The sequence below is a fragment of the Macaca fascicularis genome, chromosome 2 (assembly GCF_037993035.2).
Source record: "Macaca fascicularis isolate 582-1 chromosome 2, T2T-MFA8v1.1".
Taxonomy (NCBI): domain Eukaryota; kingdom Metazoa; phylum Chordata; class Mammalia; order Primates; family Cercopithecidae; genus Macaca; species Macaca fascicularis.
In genome coordinates this window covers 14,701,341-14,724,031 of record NC_088376.1, presented here as the reverse complement: position 1 = coordinate 14,724,031, position 22,691 = coordinate 14,701,341, and the positions used below count along the sequence as shown (strand labels likewise).

The window sequence follows — 22,691 nt, the reverse complement described above, 5'->3', positions numbered from 1 at the left end:
AAATTTTAAAACAGTTTACAAAATTTGTAAGATATGAGATCTTTTACTGAATCAGTTATAAAACCAGGGCTGGTGATCAATATTAAATGTAAATTATATATTTTTTGTTTGAAAATTATATTTTTCCACAATATATGTGGTCACAAAAGGAAACTAAAATATTTTCTATTATTAATACATGCATATATATAGATTATATATTTAAGAATTACATTAATAGAGCTTATACTCTTTTTGGAACTGTATCTAAAACTGAAAATGAATCTCAATTTTCCTAAAACACTTCTCACTTTTAACATAAAAGAATATTAAAAATACCTGTAATGATAACTAATAACCCAAGTGCACCAAAACTAAACATTATCTCTCAAATCAAGTTATATATATCTGCAGTTAGATTACCAAAAAACCTTTCAGACATAATCCAATTCAACTCCGTCCTTTTAAAGAAAGACTCCTAAAGTGATCTGGCTAAGTTCTGTAAGAGAGATAAAACCAAAAAGCTAACCCTGGGACTCTTACTCCAGTTCCATACCTTTCTAAGAGCATACAGGTATGCTGCCTATCTTGCAAAGCTATTCTACAAATTAGAAATGAAGTCAGGATAATCTTTCATGTATGAAAAGTAGTAAAAGGGTAAAAGGCAAATGGACAAAAATGGGTAAAAAGTAGGCATTCAATTAATGATAGCAAAGCTGTAATAAAATTTTCCTGTTATACCACACTGTATATTATCCTAAAGTAATAACAAGTTCAAGTTTCATTAAGGACAATGATGAGCACTTATGATTCAAAGTGAAAACAATACTAACAGTAAATGCACAGGGATAACTAGAAAGAATAGGAGATTAGAAGAAAAAAGTTATACATATATAAGAGTGTATGAACATGTGCCATCTAGTTGCACAAACACAAATGAAAAACACTAACCAATAAAAGCAAGTTAATGTTATTAAGTATTTAACTGTATAAGAATCACAGAGTAAAGAAAAATTCAACATAGGGTGAGGTTAACCTGCAAATTCCTGAGATTCTCAAATCTGAAGTACATTTTTAGAAGGGAAAGAAAGGACCATGGAGAAGAGGTGAAGATTTCAAAAAGAAATAAGGGCACAGCAGAGGCATAAACAAGTTCAGCTACGCCTAGAAAGAGTGAGCAAGTTTCTGATTAGCTTAAAGTGGAGACAAAGTACTTGCTAAAGATTACAAAGAAAAAGTCTACTGAGAAGGAGAAGGAACATATATGGTAAAAGACAGCTTTAGAGAAGTAAGTTCTGAAAGCAGGACAGTGTTGGGAGTCAAACTGCAATTCCGGTCCCAATATTCCCATTGCCTCAATCTGAGTGTAGTCAGGACATAAAACCCCATGTGGTACTCCTGGTGTCTGAAAAATAAGTGAGATACATAATACCTAGAACTACCCTTAAGTCTAAATTTTCTCTGTAGCAATTAAGAATAGGGAGCTACTACAGGGCAAGAGTCACAAACACAAATGTTTACATCCAAGGAGACACAGGAAATGCTGATACTTAGCCAGTTTAAGAGGTGCAGTATTCCAACCTTACCATATTATACCTAACTTTCTCAGTTACAAAGAGACAAGAGGATTTTGGGGGTGGAGGAGGTTTTATGAATGGGAAAGATCATTAACTAGACATGAGAGCAACTACAAAGCAACTTCTGATCAGGGTTCCTACATTAGGCAATTTCTTGAGACAAGCTAGAAATACCAATTTTCATGTAAAACTTCTCAATTTTAAACACTGATTCAAAATATTTCAAGAAAATGTAGCCTTGGCATGGTGGTTCACACCTGTGATCCCAGCTACTCAGGAGGCTGAGGTGGGAGGATCGCTTGAGTGTTGAGGAGGCTGAGGCTGCGGTGAGCCACGATCATACAACTGCACCCCAGCCTGGGTGACAGAGCAAGATCCCATCTCAAAAAAGAAAAAAGAAGGAAAGGAAAGAAAATAAAGAGACAGACAGGGACAGCGAGCGAGAGAGAGACAGAAAGAAAACATAAACAAGTAAAATGCTTGTAGAGCAGTTTTCAATATCTACCATAGTTTTGTGTGTGTGTGTGTGTGTGTTTTTTTTTTTTTTTTTTTTAAAGAGACAAGAGGTTCACTCTGCTGCCCAGGGCATGGTGGTGCAATCTTAGTTCAATGTAACCTTGAACTCCTGGGTCCAACCTCCCATCTCAGCCTCCAGAGTAGCTAGGACTACAGGCACACACCACTAAGCCTGCTGATTTATTTATTTAGGTAAAAATATGGTCTCACTCTATTGCCTAGGCTGGTCTCAAACTCCTGGCCTCAAGCAATCCTCCTACCTCAGCCTCCTAAAGTGTTGGAATTACAGGTGTGAGCCAGTGAGTCCCTGGGCCTACTATAGAGTTGTAAGTGGAGACTAACAGTAAAAAAAAAAAAAAAAAAATTCAGAAAATATTAACACAAAGGATGAAGTGGAACCTGGTGTTGATTAAAACTAAATAATAAAGATAGAAAACCCCATCAGATGCTTCTGTTGAAAAGATAACTAGAAAATAAAAGAAAAAACTGATAAAGAAGGGTAAGTAGCATACCAAACATGAAGAAAAAAGTTAACCAAACATATCAGAAAGTACGTGTGATGATATACTGATATTAGGAAGCATTAACTTAATCCACAAAAGAAAATCCCTGGCCAGGTATGGTGGTTCATGCCTATAATGCTAACACTTCGGGAGGCCGAGGTGAGAGGACTGCTTGAGCCCAGGAATTCACCTTGAGCCGAGGTGAGAGGACTGCTTGAGCATGGGCAACATAGCAACACCCCATCTCTATTTTAAAATACAAAAGAAAAAAGCAAAGAAAATCACTAATATCTGAGGCTACCCTTCTATAGGCTATATAATGCTGCTATATAATAGGATCAAATCCACTTATAACATACTCTAAAGGTACATGAAGGTCATTCGGGTTTAGAAAATAAGTCAGAGCCAACTCTGTAATCCTAATAACTATACAAAGAGCATTATCCTACCATACGCACTGTACTACAAACACATTGTAAGTAAGTGCTATTCAAAGTATGATCAACAGCCTAGGATCAATCTACAGACTGTCTATGATAAGGACATTTAGAGTACTTAGAAAATGTTTTTGAAGCAATTTGATCAAAGAAATTTTGTTTGTTGCATCTAACGATAAAAAATTGAGCCTTGTTTTTTTTTTTCCTTTAATTTTGCTGTAATTTATTTTTCTTATATTTTATAAAATATTGGTCTGCAACATGCTGGCAATGAAGAAACTGATCCTTCCCCACAAATAGTCTGAAACATGGCACTGTAAGTTATATTACAAATTTTGGCATTTCACAAAACAGTAAAAGATCCAGTAAAAAAATTTCTTTTCTTTTTTTTTTTTTTTTTTGCCTCAAAGGTGATTTAAGTAAGTTTAAAACCTTGTCTCTGGGTAAACTGAAATGCTAAGTAGCAGATCTCTGGGTTACATAAAATCACTTTTTTTTTTTTTTTGAGACAGAGTCTTGCTCTGTCACCCAGGCTGGAATGCAGTGGCACGATCTCGGCTCACTGCAACCTCCACCTCCTGGGTTCAAGCGATTCTCCTGCCTCAGCCTCCCAAGTAGCCAGGATTACAGGCACATGCCACCATGCCCAGCTAATTTTTGTATTTTTAGTAGAGATGGGGTTATGCCATGTTGGCCAGGCTGGTCTTGAACTTCTGACCTGTGGCGATCCACCCGCCTCAGCCTCCCAAAGTGCTGGGATTACAGAAATTACATTTTTTAATTTACAGAGAACTATTTCTGCTAAACAAAAACTAAGGAAAAAAGTCATCATGTCAAATCTTATTTAGAATTGTAAATAAAGTTAACTTACCCATTGCTACATAGGATTTAAAGTGTGTTGATAATTTGTCCACAAAGGCACTTAAGATTTCCAATCCCATTAATGATACCTACGATAAAAAGGGATTTTAATGAATATAAATTACTGATGCATACTTTAATATCAGCATATAATTTTTGACATATAAAAGATCTTCATAAATATATTACATTTTTAAAAAATGAGATTTAAGTATTCAAGGGTAAACAGTCATGAGGTTGGAGCACTCTAATCTCAAATGGTTCAACAATAAAAACAACAATAACGTGTAAATAGGAAGATCGCGATAAAGCGTATTTGGTACAATGCTAACTGGTAAATTAGACGAAGTTACACAGGAGTTTACTGACTCTACAGTCATGCATCACTTAATGACAGGGATAAATTCTAGCAAACGTATTATTAGGTAATTTTGTTATTGTGCAAACATCAGAGTGCACTTACACAAACCTAGGTAGTATATAGCCTACTACAAACCTACATGGTATATACTATTGCTTCTAGGCTACTACCTGTACAGTACGTTACTGTGCAAAATACTGTAGGCAACTGTTAACATAACGGTATTTGTGTATCTAAACATAAAAAAGGTGATGCAAGCACAATATTGCAACAACTATGACGTCACCAGGCAATAGGAATTTTTCAGCTCTATTATATCTTATGGGACCACCAATGTATATACAGTCCATCACCGACCACAATGTTGTTATGTGGTATGCATAACTATATTTGTAACTTTGAAATGTTTCCTAAATGAAACAGTTAAAAATGAAGAGCCTCTTTAATTACAGAGGAATTTCATCTTCTGTCTGGGATGTAGAAACTAGAAAGAACATCTCTCTCATTCTAACAAGAAAAAGCCTACTGGGTCTACAAAATCCTAACTGTTCTTGAATCCATCAGAAAGCTAAGGCTGGAGAATAACCAACTAACCTGAAATCTAAACATGGGACACAGCCAGTAGGTCACATGTGACAGGACAGGAGGAAAAGGAACCCATGATGTAACTGAGTAAGAAGAAGTCAGTTATACTTTACAAAACTATTTACAACTGAGTGTGGGTTAGCATGAAAATACAATCCCTACTAGCCACAGACACAAGGAGAATTCATACCCACTTACAGGCTCTAGTTCACATCTACTTTCAAGCTCTTTCTCCACAAACCTCCACTGGACACTCTTAAGACTAAAGGCTGAGCAGGATACTGGAAAGGCACAAAGGCACCTAGTACCCTTGTCCTGTAAAAAAACAAAAATTTGAAGCTAAGAAATAAAAGTTTGATGCTCCTCAGTGAAGGCTATGAAACACTGTTACTCCTAAGGCACAGGTAGAACTCAACGCTGTTAAGGAGAGGAAAAAGATAAAAAGCCTCCACCCCAGAGGAAGGAGCAGAAAAACATCCTGGGGCCCATATAGTTGGGGAGAGCCATGGTCTTTATAAAGCCTTACCCCAAGACTCAGGACAAAAAGCTTCCTAAGACTGAAGCTGGACCAGAAAAACAAAGAATGACCCTGTTTCCCCCAACCAGACCGGCAAGCATGAAATAAGAAGCAACAGCAGTCTACCAGTGGGGAAGGGGCAAGAACACAAAGAAGAATCCTCTATGAAGCACAAGAAAATAGGGAAAACCTAAAGTGCAGAGTTGAGTAGAAACTTGAGGAAAGCCCTTCATAAAATTAACCAAGTGACAAAAAAATGTGAAGCAAATATGAACTAAAGTAACTATAGCAATCATAACATCGAAACCTAACTCAACTCCTGACTAGACTGACTGCACAGCTCCACACTATATATAAGCTTAGCAGAAAAAAGGCATGTCACTTCCAGGCATAAGTACTATTTAACTTAGTCTTAAACATCTCAAACACTATCCAGTTTTCAACCATACATTATGAGACAGACAAAAAAGCAAGGAGGGATACAAACCAATATCAAGAATAAAGCATGGAACAAAATACATAGATAATCTGAAAGCTGGAATTATCAGAGCATTTAAATAACTGTGATTAATGTAGTAAATGTTCTAGTTAAAAGAACAAACAACATGCATGAAAAAAAGGAATTCCAGCAGAGAGATGAAAACTTTAAGGCAGACTCAAAATGCAAATAATTTTTTAAATGCATTAAAAGGAAGGCAAAAGTGATTAAGATGCCTCTGATGGGTTCATCAAAAGATTTGACACAGAAAAGGAAAGAATCAGGGAATATGAAAATACGTTAATACAAATTACTCAATTTGAAATACAAAAAGGAACAAAAAGGGAAGGGGAGAGACAAAGCATTCAAGAGCAGTGAGATAATATCAAATTGTCCAACTTAATGTCATAGGAATTCTAGAAGAGAGAACAAGGTAGAAGAAATACTTGGAGGGAAAATGGCCAAGAATACAGTAAAAATAATGAAAAGCATCAAACCATACATCTAAGAGTCTCAGAGAACCCTCAAACAGAAAATTCCAAAAAACACCAAGACACATCCTATTCAAACTGTTAAAACTAAAAGAAAGAAAAATCTTAAAGTCAATGAGAAAAAACAAAAGGGCATTAAATACACAAGTACAGAAGACTTCCGGTCAAAAAGTATGAGAGTAAGGAGACAATGGAATGACACTGTTACAGTACAGCAGTCCCCCCTTATCTGTTTAAGTAATACATCCCAAGACCCCAGTGGATACCGGAAACCACAGACAGTACTGAGTCCTATATATAATTTTTCCCACAAATATATACCTATGATAAAGTTTAATTTATAAATTAGGCACAGTAAAAGAGTAACAACAATAATAAAGTATAATAACCATAACAATATACTATAACAAAAGTTACGTAAGTGTGTTTTGTCTCTCTTAAAATATTATATTGTACTTACCTGTTTTGGGACTACAACTGACCACAGGTAAGTGAAACCGTAGAAAGCAAAACCATGGATTATTGTGCTACCAAAAGAAAAAAAAAAGAATGCTGTCGCTTCAGAATTCTATACCTAGTTAAAATAAAAGGTATTTTAAAACTAAAGGAGAAATAAAAAGTTTTTCAAACAAACAAAATCTGATAGAATTCATTACAAGAGACCTGTATCACAAGAAATGTTAAGGGAAAATCTTCGAGGAAAAAAATACACGACAGCAGACAAAAACTTAGATCTACACTAAGAAATAACAGGAAATAGTTGAAATTAAAATAAATATTTAAAACCTTAAAAATAAGCTGGGGACAGTGGCTCGTGCCTATAACCCCAGCACTTTGGGAGGCCGGAAGATCACCTGAGGTCAGGAGTTCGAGACCAGCCTGGCCAACATGGCAAAACCCCATCTCTACTAAAAATACAAAAATTAGCTGGGTGTGGTGGCACATAACTGTAATCCCAGCTACTCAGGAGGCTGAGGCACGAGAATCATTTGAACTTGGAAGGCAGAGGCTACAGTAAGCTGAGATTGTGCCACTGCACTCCAGCCTGGCAACAAATCAAGACACTGTCTCAAACAAACAAAAAAACCTTTAAAATACATAAAATATATGTATTTAATTACTCTAAAAACTAACTGACACTCTAAAACAAATACTAGGTCTATTGAGTTTAGTAAAGTCATGAGATAAAAGGTCACTATAAAAAAATCAATTGTGGGCCAGGCGTGGTGGCTCATGCCTGTAATCCCAGCACTTTGGGAGGGTGAGGCAGGCAGATCACCTGAGGTCAGGAGTTTGAGACCAGCCTGACCAACATGGTAAAACTCTGTCTCTACTAAAAAATACAAAAAAATTAGTCAGGTGTGGTAGCGGGTGCCTGTAATCTCAGCTACTAGGGAGGCTGAGGCAGGAGAATCACTTGAACCTGGGAGGCAGAGGTTACAGTGAGCTGAGATCGCGCTATTGCACTCTAGCCTGGGTGACAAGAGTGAAACTCCGTCTCAAAAAAAAAAAATCAACTGTATCCATATATACCAGCACTCAACAATCGGGAATTTTCAAAATACTGTATCATTTACAAAACTAACAACAATCACAAAATACTTAGATATAATTCTAACAATTAAGTCCAAGATCTACATGTTGAAATCACAAAATGCTAATGAAAGTGATCGAAGAAGAGCTAAATAAATGGATATATATATATACCAAATTCATGAAGTGGACAACTTAATATTATAAAGATCTGAAACCCCACAAATTGTTCTTGTGTGAATGCAATCCCAATAAAAATTCCAGTAGAATTTGATGCAGAAATTGACAAGCTGATCCTGAAATGTATATAGAAAGGTAAATGAATTAGAACACTCATATCAATATTGAATAAGAAAAATGAAGTTGAAGTGCAATTATCTGATTCGAAGACTCAATATAAACCTATAGTAATCAAGACAATGTGGGGGCTGTGCACAGAGGCACATTCCTGTAATCCCAGTACTTCTGGAAGCTGAGACAAGAGGATCGCTGGAGACCTGCCTGGGCAACATAGTGAGACCCTGTCCCTAAAAAACATTTTAAAAGTAGCTGGCCATGGTGGCACAGGCACATAATACCAGTTACTCAAGAGGCTGAAGCAGGAGGATCACTGGAGCCCAAAAGTTTGAAGCTGTAGTGACCTATGAATGTACTACTGCACTCCAGCCTGGGTTACAAAGTAATACCCTGTCTCAAAAGAACAAACAAATATATAGATGAATGAAACAGAAGAGGGAGTAGGAAAATAGACATACACGTATATAGTCAATTGATATCCAACAACTGTGCAAAGCAGTTATCTCAAAAAGCAGGAAAAATGTGTACTCTTAAGAATATACTTAGGAATCTATCCCCAAGATATACAAGTAAAATTATGAAAAGACATGCAAAAATTATTCACTACAAGAGACTGGAAACTATCCAAACATTCATCAATATGGGACAGATTCAATAAACCATGGTGTATCCACACTACAGGATACTATGACACTTTAAAAATAAAAATGGGCCGGGCGCGGTGGCTCAAGCCTGTAATCCCAGCACTTTGGGAGGCCGAGACGGGCGGATCACGAGGTCAGGAGATCGAGACCATCCTGGCTAACACCGTGAAACCCCGTCTCTACTAAAAATACAAAAAAACTAGCCGGGCGAGGTGGCGGGCGCCTGTAGTCCCAGCTACTCCGGAGGCTGAGGCAGGAGAATGGCCTAAACCCGGGAGGCGGAGCTTGCAGTGAGCTGAGATCCGGCCACTGCACTCCAGCCCGGGCTACAGAGCAAGACTCTGTCTCAAAAAAAATAAATAAATAAAAATGAAGACTACCCTAATTCTGCTATGCAACAATCTCCACAATATACTGTTAAGTGAAAAAAGCAAAGTTGGGAGAAGTATGTATATCAAAAAAAGGGGAATTAAATAGATATAGACAGACATAAATGTTTAAAAAAAAAACGATGGCTGGGTGCGGTGGCGCATGCATGTAATCCCAGAACTTTGGGAGGTCAAGGTGGGAGCATCACTTGAGCCCAGGAGTTTGATACCAGCCTGCACAACATGGCAAGACCCCATCTCTACAAGACATAAAAAATTAGGCATGGTGGCATGCGCCTGTGGTCCCAGTTGCTAGGGAGGCTGAAGTGAGAGGATCACCTGAGCCTGGGACATCAAGTCTGCAGTAAGTCATGATGGTGCCACCGCACTCTAACCTGGGCAACAGAGTGAGATCCTGTCCCAAAAAACAAACAAAAAACATACACAGACACAATGATGGAAAATAAAATTTTAATGGTGAGAACAGGATACAAGGAACAGAGAGAGAAACTAGAGTTCTTTGAAGACACTTTCTTTTAGCAACAACTATTTTATTTCATTTTCCATGAAAAACAACTATTTTATTTCATTTCATTTCATTTTCAATGAAATAAAATAAATGAATCTAAATTTACATCGAGTTAGTAGCATAACCACAAAAAAGACTATTTCCAAGTGACTTGAAACACAGTAATTTGGCCCTATCTTGTCAATGGGATATATCCTAGAGACAAAAACAAAACTGAAAAATACAGCTAATGGTCTTTATAAATCTTATTGTTGTTGACAGAAAAAAGATACAGATAGAAGACAGAAGTAAAAACTGTAGTCTTAAATCTGAATTAGAAATATCAGTATGAACTCATGATATATTTTTCTTTAAAATTAAAATAAAATCTAGGTCATGTGTAGCGGCTTATGCCTGTAATCCCAGTACTTTGGGATGCTGAGACGGGAGGACTGCTTGAGCCTAGGAGTTCAAGACCAGGCTGGGCAACACAGGGAGATCCTACCTCTAGAAAAAAAATGTTTTAAGTTAGTTGGGCATGGTGGTGTGCACCTGTAGTCCCAGCTACTTGGGAGGCTGAGGTAAGAGGATTGCTTGAGCCCAGGAGGTTGAGGCTGCAGTGAGTTGTGTTTGTGCCACTGCACTCCAGACTAGGCAACAGACAGAGAGACTCTGTCTCAAAACATAAAAATTCACCAAATAAAATAAGATCTAATTCTGTCCACTGAAAGAAATCTAGAAACAATGACCAAACAAGGACAATGAATACCACTAGCACCACATTGCAGTTTCCAGGCACCCCTTCCCATGAAAAAAGATCAAGAGTTTCATGGAGAGGTGGCTCATTCCTGGGCTGGAGGAGGAAATACATCTTGTGATATCAGACAGCAAAGAAGCAGTCAAAGATTACTAGGGTCATGTCAAGATAGGACAGTTTGAATATCAAAAAGGATAATAACTGCATTGTCTTGAAACACATATTTAAATACATATGTTCATAATTATAAGAAAACAAAACCAAAACATTTGAAGGATACTAAAAAAAAAAACCATTATTTTCACAATTAGTAAGTAAATGCAAAGAATCACAGAAATATACCTACCATTCTATATAAACCATATCACTGGGTAAATAACTGTAAATGGGGAAAGTTTCTCTTTATAAAACTATTCCAGCCAATAAATGAAGAAATAACAGAATTCAAATATCATCGTTTTGCAAACTCTAATGAATTAATAGATCTAGACACTGAATGCTAATGGCCTCTAACATCACACACACAAAAAACCAGACCTAGAGCTTGTGTGCCTTCCATATCTCATGTGCCTCCAGGAAGGAGATGGAAGGAGAGTATTTCCTATTAAATAGTCTTGCCCCCCGGCCCCCCAAAAAAGGACTCAAATTAAGTTTCAGATCCAACTAAATTACCAATTTACAGGAAAAACTGAGGGAACAGTCAAACATCATTACACAAATGAAACTGGCAAAATCCAGACTGTGGGAAAAATTTACACAAATAAAACTCAAGAATTTTTTTAAATAGAAAGAGACTAAAGGGGAAACATTAAAAGAGACTTAATAAATACGTTGACTCTTGCAGGCAGAATAATAACCTCACAAAGGCATTCACATCCTGACTCCCAGAACCTCTGAATATGGTATCACACTTGGCAAAAGGGACTCTGCAGATATAATTAAGGATCTTGAGAGGGAAAAATTACCCTGGATTATCCTAGGCCTAAAGGTATCACAAGGGTCTCCCTCCCCATCTGTTCTGTGGTGAGAACGTGACATCTACGCTCTTAGTAAATTTCAAGTACAATATAGATTAACCATAGTCACCATACCGTGCATTAGGTTTCCAGAACTTACTCATAAGAGAAAACATGTACCCTTTGACAAATATCTCCCCTTTTTCCACATCCCTCAACCCTTGGTAATCACCATACTATTCTGTTACTATCTATAAATTTGACTTTTTTTTTTTTTTTAAAGATTTGACATAAAAGTAAGATCATGCTGTATTTGTCTTTCTGTGTCTGGCTTATTTCACTTAGTATGTCTTCCAGGTTCATCCATGTTGTCACAAATGGCAGGATTTCCTTCTTTTTAAGGCCGCATAATATTCCTTTGTGTGTGTGTTATGTGTTGTGTATGTGTATATATATATATACATATAAACACATACATACACACATCCCACATTTTCTTTATCCATTCATCTGTTTATGGACACAGTGGTTTCCACATCCTGGCTATTGTGAATAATGGTGCAATGAACAAGGGAATGCAAATATCTCTTTGAGACAGTGATTTATTTTCTTTGGATATATACTCAGAAGTGGAGCACATGGTAGTTCTATTTTTAATTTTCTGAGGAACCTCCTTACCATTTTCCATGATAGCTGTACCAATTTACATTCCCATCAACAGTGTACAATTTTCTTCTCCACATCCTCTCCAATACTTGCTATCTTTTGATTTTTTTGATAACAGACATCCTAATTGGTATGAGGTGATATTTCATCGTAGTTCTGAATTACATTACCCTAACAATTACTGATGTTGGTATCTTCTCAAATATTGAGTTAGATGAGCATCTCATACATTTTGGATACTAAACCCTTATCAAATATGATTTGCAAGTATTTTCTCCCATTCAGTAGACTGCCATTTTGTTTTGATTGCTTCCTTTGCTGTCCAGAAAACTCTGTAGTTTGATGTAGTTCCCCTGTTTATTTTTGCTTTTGTTGGCAGTATTTTCACGTCAAATCCAAAAAATCACTGCCAAGACCAAAGTCAAGGATATTTCCCCCTATGTTTTATTTTAGGAGTTTTACAGTTTTAGGTCTTGCATTTAAGTCTTTAATCAATTTTGAGGTAATTATTGTGTATGGTGTAAAGTAAGGGTCCAATTTCATTCTTTTGCATGTGGATATCCAGTATATCCAGTATCTCCAATACTGTGTATTGAAGACACTATCCTTTCCCCATTGTGTATTCTTGGTGTCTTTGTCAAAAATTAGCTATGTATGTGTGGATTTATTTGAAGGGTCCTTGGGTCCTTATAAGGGGGAATCCTTATAAAGACAAGGGTACTTATAAAAAGGAGGCCAAGAGCCACAGTCAGAGATTTGATGACAGAAGAGGTCAGACGAAGAGATTTGAAGATGTTATACTGCTGGCTTTGAAGATGGAGAAAGATACCAAGAATCAAATCTAGCCGTCCCCTAGAACCTGGAAAATTCTCCCCTAAAGTCTCTAGAAGGAATATAATCCTGCTGACACCTTGATTTTATCCCAATGAAACCCATTTTAGATTTTTGACCTATAGAACTGTAAAACAAAAAATGTATAAGTGTATAAGCTAGTGTGTCATAATTTGTTAGCAGCAATAGGAAGATAATATATTAATGAATCACAAGATGTGGCTCTTATTTGGTTCCTAACTTTTCTTAAAATAACTTACTAAAAGATTTAGAAATGTGAACCCTGGACATGTGACATCAAGGAATTATAGTTTTATAATTCTGATGATGTTGAGGTTACATTAATAAATTTTTAAAAAGAACATGTATCTTTGAGACAGTAACTAGGAAGTCCTGGGGATGAAACGGTATGATATCTGTCGTTTGTGACATAGTGATGGGGTAGGATTGGCCATGGGCTGATAAACATTGTGGCTGAATTTATTTTACTGTCTACCTTTACATATGTTCAAAATTCTCCATAATAAAGTTTTTGTAATTAAAGAGAGCATGATTCCTAATGGTGCGATGTTAGAAAACACCCTTGGTACCCAGAACACAAGGTGTTTTATTCATCTTAATCCTAAGGGTCTTAGCCAATACACCAAAACCAAGCAAAACTGTGGTTAGTCTGTGATATACATATAGAAAACCTTTTAAAAATCTATAAATTGGAGAAAAAATGTTTTTAATTATTACAATAATAAGCAGGCTAGCCATAAAAATCAATACACCAAATGCCATTTTATTTCTATAAGCCAATAAACATAATTTTTAAAGGTATAGTGGCTCTTACCTATAGTTCCAGCTACTCAGAAGACTGAGGCCAGAGGGTCACTTGAGCCCAGGAACTGGAGGATACAGTGAGCTATGATCGTGCCACTACATTCCAGCCTGGGCAACAGAGCAAGATCCTGTCTCTAAAATAAATAAATAATAAAAATACAAAAGAACAAATAGCATTTATGATACTCACACTTTAAATTACCTAGGAGTTGGCCAGGCGCAGTGGCTCACGCCTATAATCCCAGTACTTTGGGAGGCCAAGGCAGGCGGATCATCACAGGTCAGGAATTTGAGACCAACCTGGCCAACATGGTGAAACCCCGTCTCCACTAAAAATACAAAAATTAGCTGGGCCTGGTGGTGGGCACCTGTAGTTCCAGCTACTCTGGAGGCTGAGACAGGAGAATCGCTTGAACCCGGGAGGCGGACTTTGCAGTAAGCTGAGATCATGCCACTGCACTTCAGCCTGGAGACAGAGTGAGACTCCATCTCAAAAAAGAAACTGATTCCTTCCATTTTCTCAGTGAAGTCGGAAGCAATGCCTGCCTCAGCTGACAATGATTGTAGAAGAGGTACCAGTAGGACCAAGCGGAGAGGAAAAGATGTAGAATAGTTGTTTAAGTGAAAAAGTGAATGAACTAAGAAAATATAGTATGACTTTCAGGCAGCATTAAGGGCCCACATGATGGTCAGGAATTTAAAATGAAGCCAGTTAAAGAGGTTTTGTGTTTTTCCCCAAACATCTTCAGTTGCACTAGTGCAGGTATAGGGTAGGCAGAGTGGGATTAACCAGTATTGCACTTTTCTTCTGAGACAAAGTCTCGTTCTGTCACCCAGGCTGGAGTGTAGTGTCACAATCTCAGCTCACTGCAAACTCTGCCTAGCAGGTTCAAGGGATCCTCCCACCTGAGCCTCCCAAATAGCTAGGATTACAGGCATGCACCACCATACCTGGCTAATTTTTCTTCTTATTTTTTTTTTTTTTAGTAGAGACGGGGTTTCACCATGTTGCCCAGGCTGGTATCAAACTCCTGACCTCAAGTGATCGCCCTGCCTCAGCCTCCCAAAGTGCTGGGATTACGAGTGTGAGCCACCATGCTCAGCTCAGTATAACATTTTATCAAATGAGGACCATAAAACAAGAATGAAGAGAGAAAATAGAATTAAGAATGAATGCAAGGACTAGTATCCAGAATCTACAAGGAACTCAAATCAGCAAGGAAAAAAAACAAAACAATCCCATCAAAAAGTGGGCAAAGGGTATGAATAGACAATTTCCAAAAGAAGATATACAACTGGCCAACAAATATACGAAAAAATGTTCAACATCACTAATCACCAGGGAAATGCAAATTAAAATCACAATGAGATACCACCTTACCCCTGCAAGAATGGCCATAATTAAAGAGTCAAAAAAACAATGGATGTTGGTGTGATATGATGTGATGAAAAAGGTACACTTTTACACTGCTGGTGTCCACTATGGAAAACAGTATGGAGATTCCTTAAAGAACTAAAAGTAGAACCACCATTCCATCCAGCAATCCCCCCACTGGGTATCTACCCAAAGGAAAAGAAGTCATTATATAAAAAAGACACAGGAACATGCATGTTTATAGCAGCACAATTCACAACTGCAAAGACATGGAACCAACCTAAGTGCCCATTAACCAATGAGTGGATAAAGAAAATGTGGTGCACATACACCATGGAATACTACTCAGCCATAAAAAGGAACAAAATCATGTCGTTTACAGCAACTTGGATGAGCTGGAGGCCATTATTCTAAGTGAAACTCAGAAAATCAAACATCGTATGTTGTCACTTACAAGTTAGGAGCTAAGCTATAAGGAATCAAAGGCATAAGAATGATAAAACAAACTTTGGGAACTCAGGAAGGAGGTTGAGGGATAAAAGACTATGTATCGGTAGTGTACACTGCTTGGATGACAAGTGCACTAAAATCTCAGAAATCACCAACAAAGGACTTATCCACATAACCAAAAGCCACCTGTACCCTCAAAACCACTGAAATTATAATAAAATTTTTTTTAAAAAAAGAATGAATGTAAGGGTATGATTAATGGGTGAGCTTAATGAAATAGATGTCACGTGGGGTGGTAAAACTCTTCAAGTTCAAAGAAATGAGGTTCAGAATTTAGAGTTCCAGAATATCATAATCACCAACAGTAATGTCACTGGTGAAAGGGTGACTCAATGCCGGGCGCAGTGGTTCATGCCTGTAATCTCAACACTTTGGGAGGCCAAGGCGGGTGGATCATCTGAGGTCAGGAGTTTGAGAGCAGCCTGGCCTACATGGCGAAACCCTGTCTCCACTGAAAATACAAAATAAGCTGGGTGTGGTGGCGTGCGCCTGTAATCCCAGCTACTCGGGAGGCTGAGGCAGGAGAACCACTTGAACCCACGAAGTGGAGGATGCAGTGTGCTGAGATTGCATTACTGCACTCCAGCCTGGGCGACAACAGCAAAACTCCATCTCAAAAAAAAAAAAGCATGAATCACCAGCAACTACATACCTGTAGTGGTCTGAATTGGTGGCGGCAGCATTTACAACCATGTAACTATCATTATGTTTTCATGGGTAGTCAGGTTGACATACTTACATGTCAAAATATATTTTACCTCATAAATTATGTGTGATTTTCCTTTATAGTACAGCTAGTACATTACAGGGGTTTTTAAAATTTATGTGTATCAGATATTATCTATAAATTTTATTTCAGAATTGAAAACGAAGAAGGGGTAATTAAAAGAGGGAACTGACTCTGACAGGATTGAGAATCACCACCACAGAAAAATTTTTGATACATATGTAACAAGGTGACAAAAAGGACAATGTTAAAAATAAAGAATTAAAAACAACCTGGATGTTCACCTATACAACAGGTAAATGGAATAGGCAACATAAAAACAACTGAATGTTCACCTATACAGCAGGTAAATGGAATAGGCAACATCAATACGTATTAATGGGTAGATAAACCTCACCTCTTTCGGCAAACTAAAAAATGGCATATTTCTTAATAGTTTATAGGATATATAATTGAGGTGACACCAATGGTGGGAAGTATCCTCCTCAGAATGCGAAAGGGGCTATGATTTTAAATTCTGAGAAAATACATGGAATGCTACCACACAGCCCTGCACTACATAGCACTACATACATGTTTTCACTGTTTTCTCTTTTTGTTTTTTTTTTCCCCTGAGACAGGGTCTGGCTCTGTTGCCCAGGCTGGAGTACAGTGGCCCAACCATGGCTCAGTGCAGTCTCAATATCCTGGGCTAATTTTTTTGTAGGGATGAGGTCTCACTATCTTGCTCAGGCTGCGTTTTCTCCATTTTTTAACGTCAACTTACCCTGTGGTTGCAGATGAAATGTAAATGTTACTAATCCTCATAATATACAAAAGTAAAAGTAGAGTTGGCAAATAATAGAATATTGAAGAGGTTTACAAAAGTAGAGAAAAGGAATATGGATATTCTAATCTTCCGAGGCTCAAGCAACTCCTCCACTAATTTACCAGGTCTATGGTCTAAAGCAATATACTTATGTCTCCTTTTCTACAAAAAAAGGAAAATAATAGTACACCGATTTCCGAAGGCCATCTTAAAGATTAAATGAGACAATGCAAATAAAGCATTTGAGACAGTGCCTGGTACTCACTAAGGACTCTGTAAATGGTGGTTATCATACTTAACTGTATTTTATGAAGCAATTTTTATTGCCGTAATACCACGTAAAAATTTGAGAACTCCTGAAATTGTAGGACCATTCTGAGTAAAAGTCAAATGTCAGACTACCTATATTACATATATGCCTATTTCCATATTTTGAATCTTCAATTATGACTTCTCCATTGAACTTGGGACCCCAACTGTCTATCATCTCAACTTGTATGTTAAACAATCTTCTCACACCTAACACAGTAAAAACTAAACTTTTTATATCCTTCACCCAATTTGTTCTTCTCTCAGTCTTCCCTATTTCAATAAATAGCACAATCTAACCTACTGCTGAAGCAAGGCAATTATCCATAATTCCTCTCTTTCTTTCAACCCTCAAATCCAATCCAACAGGAGCTCCTAGTGGATCTACCACCAAATCATAGCCCAAATTTTCCACTTTTCAGCATTGCCATTGCTATCAAACCAGGCCTAGCCACCATTATCTCTCTGCTGCTTCTGTTACTCCTTTATAGTCGACTCTCCACAAAGCAGCCACCCTTTACACACATAAAACCCCCCACTGTATTTATTTTTTTTAGACGGGAACTTGCTCTGTTGCCCAGGCTGGTCTCAAACTCCTGGCCTCAGGTGAGCCTTCTGTCTCAGCCTCCCAAGTAGCTGGGACTACAGACACAAGCCACCACACCCAGTTACCTCCACCACATTTAGAATAAAATTCTATGACTTCATACCTGCCCAGCTACTTCCACCATATTTAGAATAAAATCCTATGACTTTATACCTGCTTCCTCAACTTCGTCTTTCTTAACACCTCACTCATTTAAACTCTAGCCAGGCTGGCTTTCTTTATGTTCCTCAACAAAACTAGGGTCTTTGAATTTGCTGTTTTCTCTGCTTCAATTATTCTTCACTCTTATGTTTCTTTAGTGTCTGCACTCACATGTCACCTCTTTTGACCACCCAAAGTAGAGTCTCATAAGCATTTCAAACCATGTTTACTTACAAGCACATGCTACCTGAAATGATCTAATTTCTATACCTGTCTACCTCTTTCTAACGCAATGGCAGGGATCTCATTTTCCCATTTTCTGTTAAGTCACCTTCTCAATGAGGTCTTCAATGACCAACTATTTAAAATTCCAACATATGCATCTTGCCTAGTATTCCCTATTCCCTTCACTGTTTTTTTTTCCAAACCACTTAACACCATCTAACACACTATACATTTTATTTATCTTTCTTGCTTATTCCTCTCCTCCTACTAGAATCTAAGTCCACAAAGGCAAGGATTTGTCTTTTTTCACACTGTATCTGCAATGCCTAGAAGAGTAAGTTCCTGATAATACAGGTCATCGATAAATATCCTAATGAAGCTGAATGAATGGGCCTTGTCTTGTTTAAAGCTGGATGGATCCTTAGCATCTTGAATACCCAGCATACAGGAGGCACTCAAATTTACTAACACAATGACTGTTAAGACACTCAGATTCTGAAGTACTACCAATCCAAAGAAAAATTGTATTTTGTTCAGTATAAACTGAAATAGAAATATGATTCTATTTGTATGTTCAAAAACTCCTATGACACACTTTTTAAAATAGTTAAATATGTTTTATTGTATCTTAAGTTAAAAAAAATTAAAAAGATTACCCAGTTGGTTAACTTAGTTTATAAAACCTAAAGCAACAGATTAATTAGAATGCCCTTTCCCTAACAATGTCAGAAAAGTTATTATGCTATAGAATTCAACAGAAAGGGGAGAACTAGTGATTTAGGAAAGAGAGCAGAATTGATGGATCAATGTCCTTGAGTAAGCAAGAAGGCATGGAATCTAATACTTTTGTGGAGGGAATGGCATAAATGAGGAAAACAGGCAATTTATATATTCTAATAAGGAAGAAGGTAGATTATACGGTCACAGCTACAAGGAAGTGTATAGATAGGTGGTGGGAGACTATGGCAGTTCTCTTCTGATTGCTGAAATTGTCTTTGGCTACATTATCTAGTGAGGAGCATGGAGAAAATGTGTAGTGAAAACAGTTAAGAACCCGGATGAGACCCCTGATGGATTCTAATTCTTAAAGAACAGTTAAAAACACAGCACCGAGTAGAAGTAGGGCTCAGAGGCATAACAGAAAATTAGCATACTGTAGTATCACAGAATATCAGCATGATTGCTCAACTGTCATTCACTGAGTGCACATCTGATGAATGAAACGGCCCAAAGCCAATTCACAACAGCACGTGTAAAAGAAGACGGCAAATCGATCTTCACTTGGGAAGGGGTGCAAACATTACCAAAGCGCTGTCTTTCTACAACAGTCTATGCTGTAGCATAAAATCAACTATCTTGAGTGTGAATATGTATATGCCTTTCTTACAGAGTAAATTTAGCTTGTTTCTTCCAAAGAAGAAATAATCTCCCAAATGGTAATGATATATTATTAAATTACTCCCCAAACTTTTTAAAAATAATAAAGAGATGGTATGTAATGAAGCATCGACACGGTTCTCAAACTTTATTATCCTTGTAAAAAGTCTGACCTTTCCAAAACTCATCCGGGCTTTACCATTAAATCTGCATCATAATTCTAGAGTTTGCCTTTCTTCTTTTTGAATAACAGGTTTCAAAGTACAGCCTATTCGCTGGATTATGAGAATATGTTACTAAGAAGAATCACTTCATCCATGGGAAGTTGCAGGCAGCATTTTAAAGCAACACTGCCACCAGAAGACAAGAAAGAAAAGTAACTACTAACGACTACGGGGCAAGTTAAATACAAAATATTTACCTGGCCTCTCAACGTGGCTACATTACAACCTGCCTACTACCGACTCTTTAGAAAGGCTCATTCCTTCTTGTACCTCATCTTTGTAACTTTTTTTTCCCCAGCATTAGCCTATCTACTAAGACACATTAACCTAAAATCGTATCCTAATGTTCTAAGTGTTGGTCTGGGTAGTGTTTACACAGGTGAACACAAATGTCGAAGTCTTTCACTTTTTTTTTTTTTAAAATAAGTGATCAATACTGTGTCCTAGTAACTCCGCAACGTGTCACGGAATCGCTGAATTTGTCATTGTTCACAAGTGTAGAAAAACGTGGGGACGCGCGACCCCCCTGTTTCCCCTATTTTTTTTTCTTTTTTTGGGGGGGTGGGACAGAGTCTCACTCTGTCGCCCAGGCTGGAATGCAGTGGCTCGATCTCGACTCACTGCAACCTCCGCCTGCCAGATTCAAGCGATTCTCCTGCCTCAGCCTCCTGAGTAGCTGGGATTACAGGCGCCCGCCACCACGCCCGGCTAATTTTTGTATTTTTAGTAGAGACGGGTTGCACCATGTTGGTCAGGCTGGTCTCGAACTCCCCACCTCGTGATCCGCCCGCCTCGGCCTCCCAAAAGTGTGTTTCCCCTCTTAAGCGGTGGTTCGGACGGGAGCTCTCCCGGCCCGGCGCTCGAGTCGGGGATTAAAGGGCCGCCGCGGAGGGCGTGACCAGCCCAGCCTCGCCACCGTCGCTTACCCGGTAGTTGCTCGAACCCACCCAGTCGGTGAGCGCGTCGACGGTCTTGCCCAGGCGGCCCAGGTCCTCTTCCAGGTCCGGGATGGCGCCAGGGGCGCCAAGGTAGAGCAGGAGCTCCTGGCCGACCTGCAGCCGGCCGCCGACGTCCTTCTGCTGCACCTGGGCGCAGAAGTACTCCATGCTGCGGGGCTCCATGGCTGCGGCCGCCTGCCCGCCTGCCAGTCTGTGAGCGGCCAACTTTCGCCGAGCGCCGCCCAGCCTCTAGTGCGGGTCCCCGCGGGAGCGGGAGGGACTCACTTAGCCCGCCAGGGGAGCGGCTTGCGGGGCGCAGCGGGCGGCGGGAGGGACGCCAAGCGCCCAGCCGCCCCCAAACTAGTCAAACTCGGCGCCCCCCGAGCCCCAGCCCGCTTCAGAAGCCGCGGCCGCGGGCGACGTCAGCACGCGCGTGACGTCAGCACGACGCCGGCGAGGGCCCTCCCGTCCGGCTAGCGCTTCGCTGAGGAGGTGGTGGAGGTAGCTGCGGAAACCGCTGGGAGCGGTAGGACCTCTAGGGAGACTTGGGGTTCTACTTGGTTCGAGCCTGCCGGGAGGCGGGCCGTTCTTCGCTAGCCGCTGCTGGGGCAGCCTGCCCTCGCCCTGTGAAATGTAGAACGTTTCCAAGTTTTCCTCCACTTCTGTTCAACGCTTAGGAAAGTTTCTGGTACTTAGCATCCCCCTTTCCCGCCCCCACTGCCGGTTTAAAAAAAACAAAAACAAAAAAAACAGAATACACTCATGACTTCTGCTTCCAGCCACCACCGCAGTCACTGTGTAATACTTACCAAAAAAATAAAAAATAAATTCGGTTTGCATAAAGTAAAACGCACAGATTTTCAGCGTACACTTCATGAGTTTCGGCAAATGTATTCATCCGTGTAATCACCACCCCAGTGAGAGTACAACACGTTTCCAACACCCCAGGAAGTCCCAAGACACTTCCCAATTACCGCCTCTTCCCTAGGCAGTTCTGATTTGATTTCTATCACGGTAACATAGTTTTCCCTGTTCCTCAGCTTCATACAGTCTACTTTTTTGGAGTCTGGTTTCTTTTAGCATAGTGTTTGAGGTCCATCCAGCGCTGTCGGTGTCTCAGAAGTCCATTCTTTTTTATTGCTCTCCATTTTGTGGAATCACTACCATTTGTTGATCCATTCACTTGTTGGTAGATGTTTCGGTTGTTTCCTATTTTTTATAATTATGAATAAAGCTGCTACAACGGTTAGTGCATAAGTTTTTGTGTGGATATATTTTCTTTTCTCATGGGTAAATACCAAGGACTGGCATTACTAGGTCCTGTAAGTTGTATGTTTAACTTTAGAAGAACCTGCCAAATTGTTTACCAAAGTGACTGGATCATATTAAATCCCCACCAGCAATGCTTGAGAGTTCCAGTTGCTCCACAATATTTAATTTGGTAAGGGTTATTCGTTTCAGCCCTTCTAGTGGGGGTAAAGTTGTCTAATACATTCCAAATGCACACTGTATTTATCTTGACAGTTATTCCCAAACACAATGAAATGACTATTTATGTAATATCTTTCTCTTCTAATACACAGAAAGCTCCAGGAACCTTTGTGTTTTCCTAGGATGGTGCCTGGCAAATAATAGGTGGCCAATTTAAGTTAAATGAGTGAATGAATTCAACAAAAATTGATATTTGAAATATTCACAATCACTAAATAAGAACAAACTCAAAATTCAAAGAAATTGACTGTTTTCTGTGTTTTTTTTTT

At 38.8% G+C, this 22,691-nt stretch overlaps 1 protein-coding gene across 25 annotated transcripts in view; it reads right to left on the bottom strand.

The window, feature by feature from the left end:
- The window catches only part of CLASP2 (cytoplasmic linker associated protein 2), a 218,406-nt gene extending 197,054 nt beyond the window's left edge, over positions 1–21,352 (bottom strand). For all 25 annotated transcript variants that reach the window (XM_005545504.4, XM_005545510.4, XM_065539763.1 and 22 more), the window contains exons 1-2: positions 20,920–21,352; positions 3,884–3,962 (exon numbers count right to left, since the gene is read on the bottom strand). In XM_005545504.4, coding sequence (XP_005545561.3) covers positions 3,884–3,962; positions 20,920–21,114 — 274 coding nt within the window. In that variant the 5' untranslated portion in view covers positions 21,115–21,352. The remainder of the gene's footprint in view (positions 1–3,883; positions 3,963–20,919) is intronic.
- Between the last annotated feature and the right edge of the window lie 1,339 nt (positions 21,353–22,691).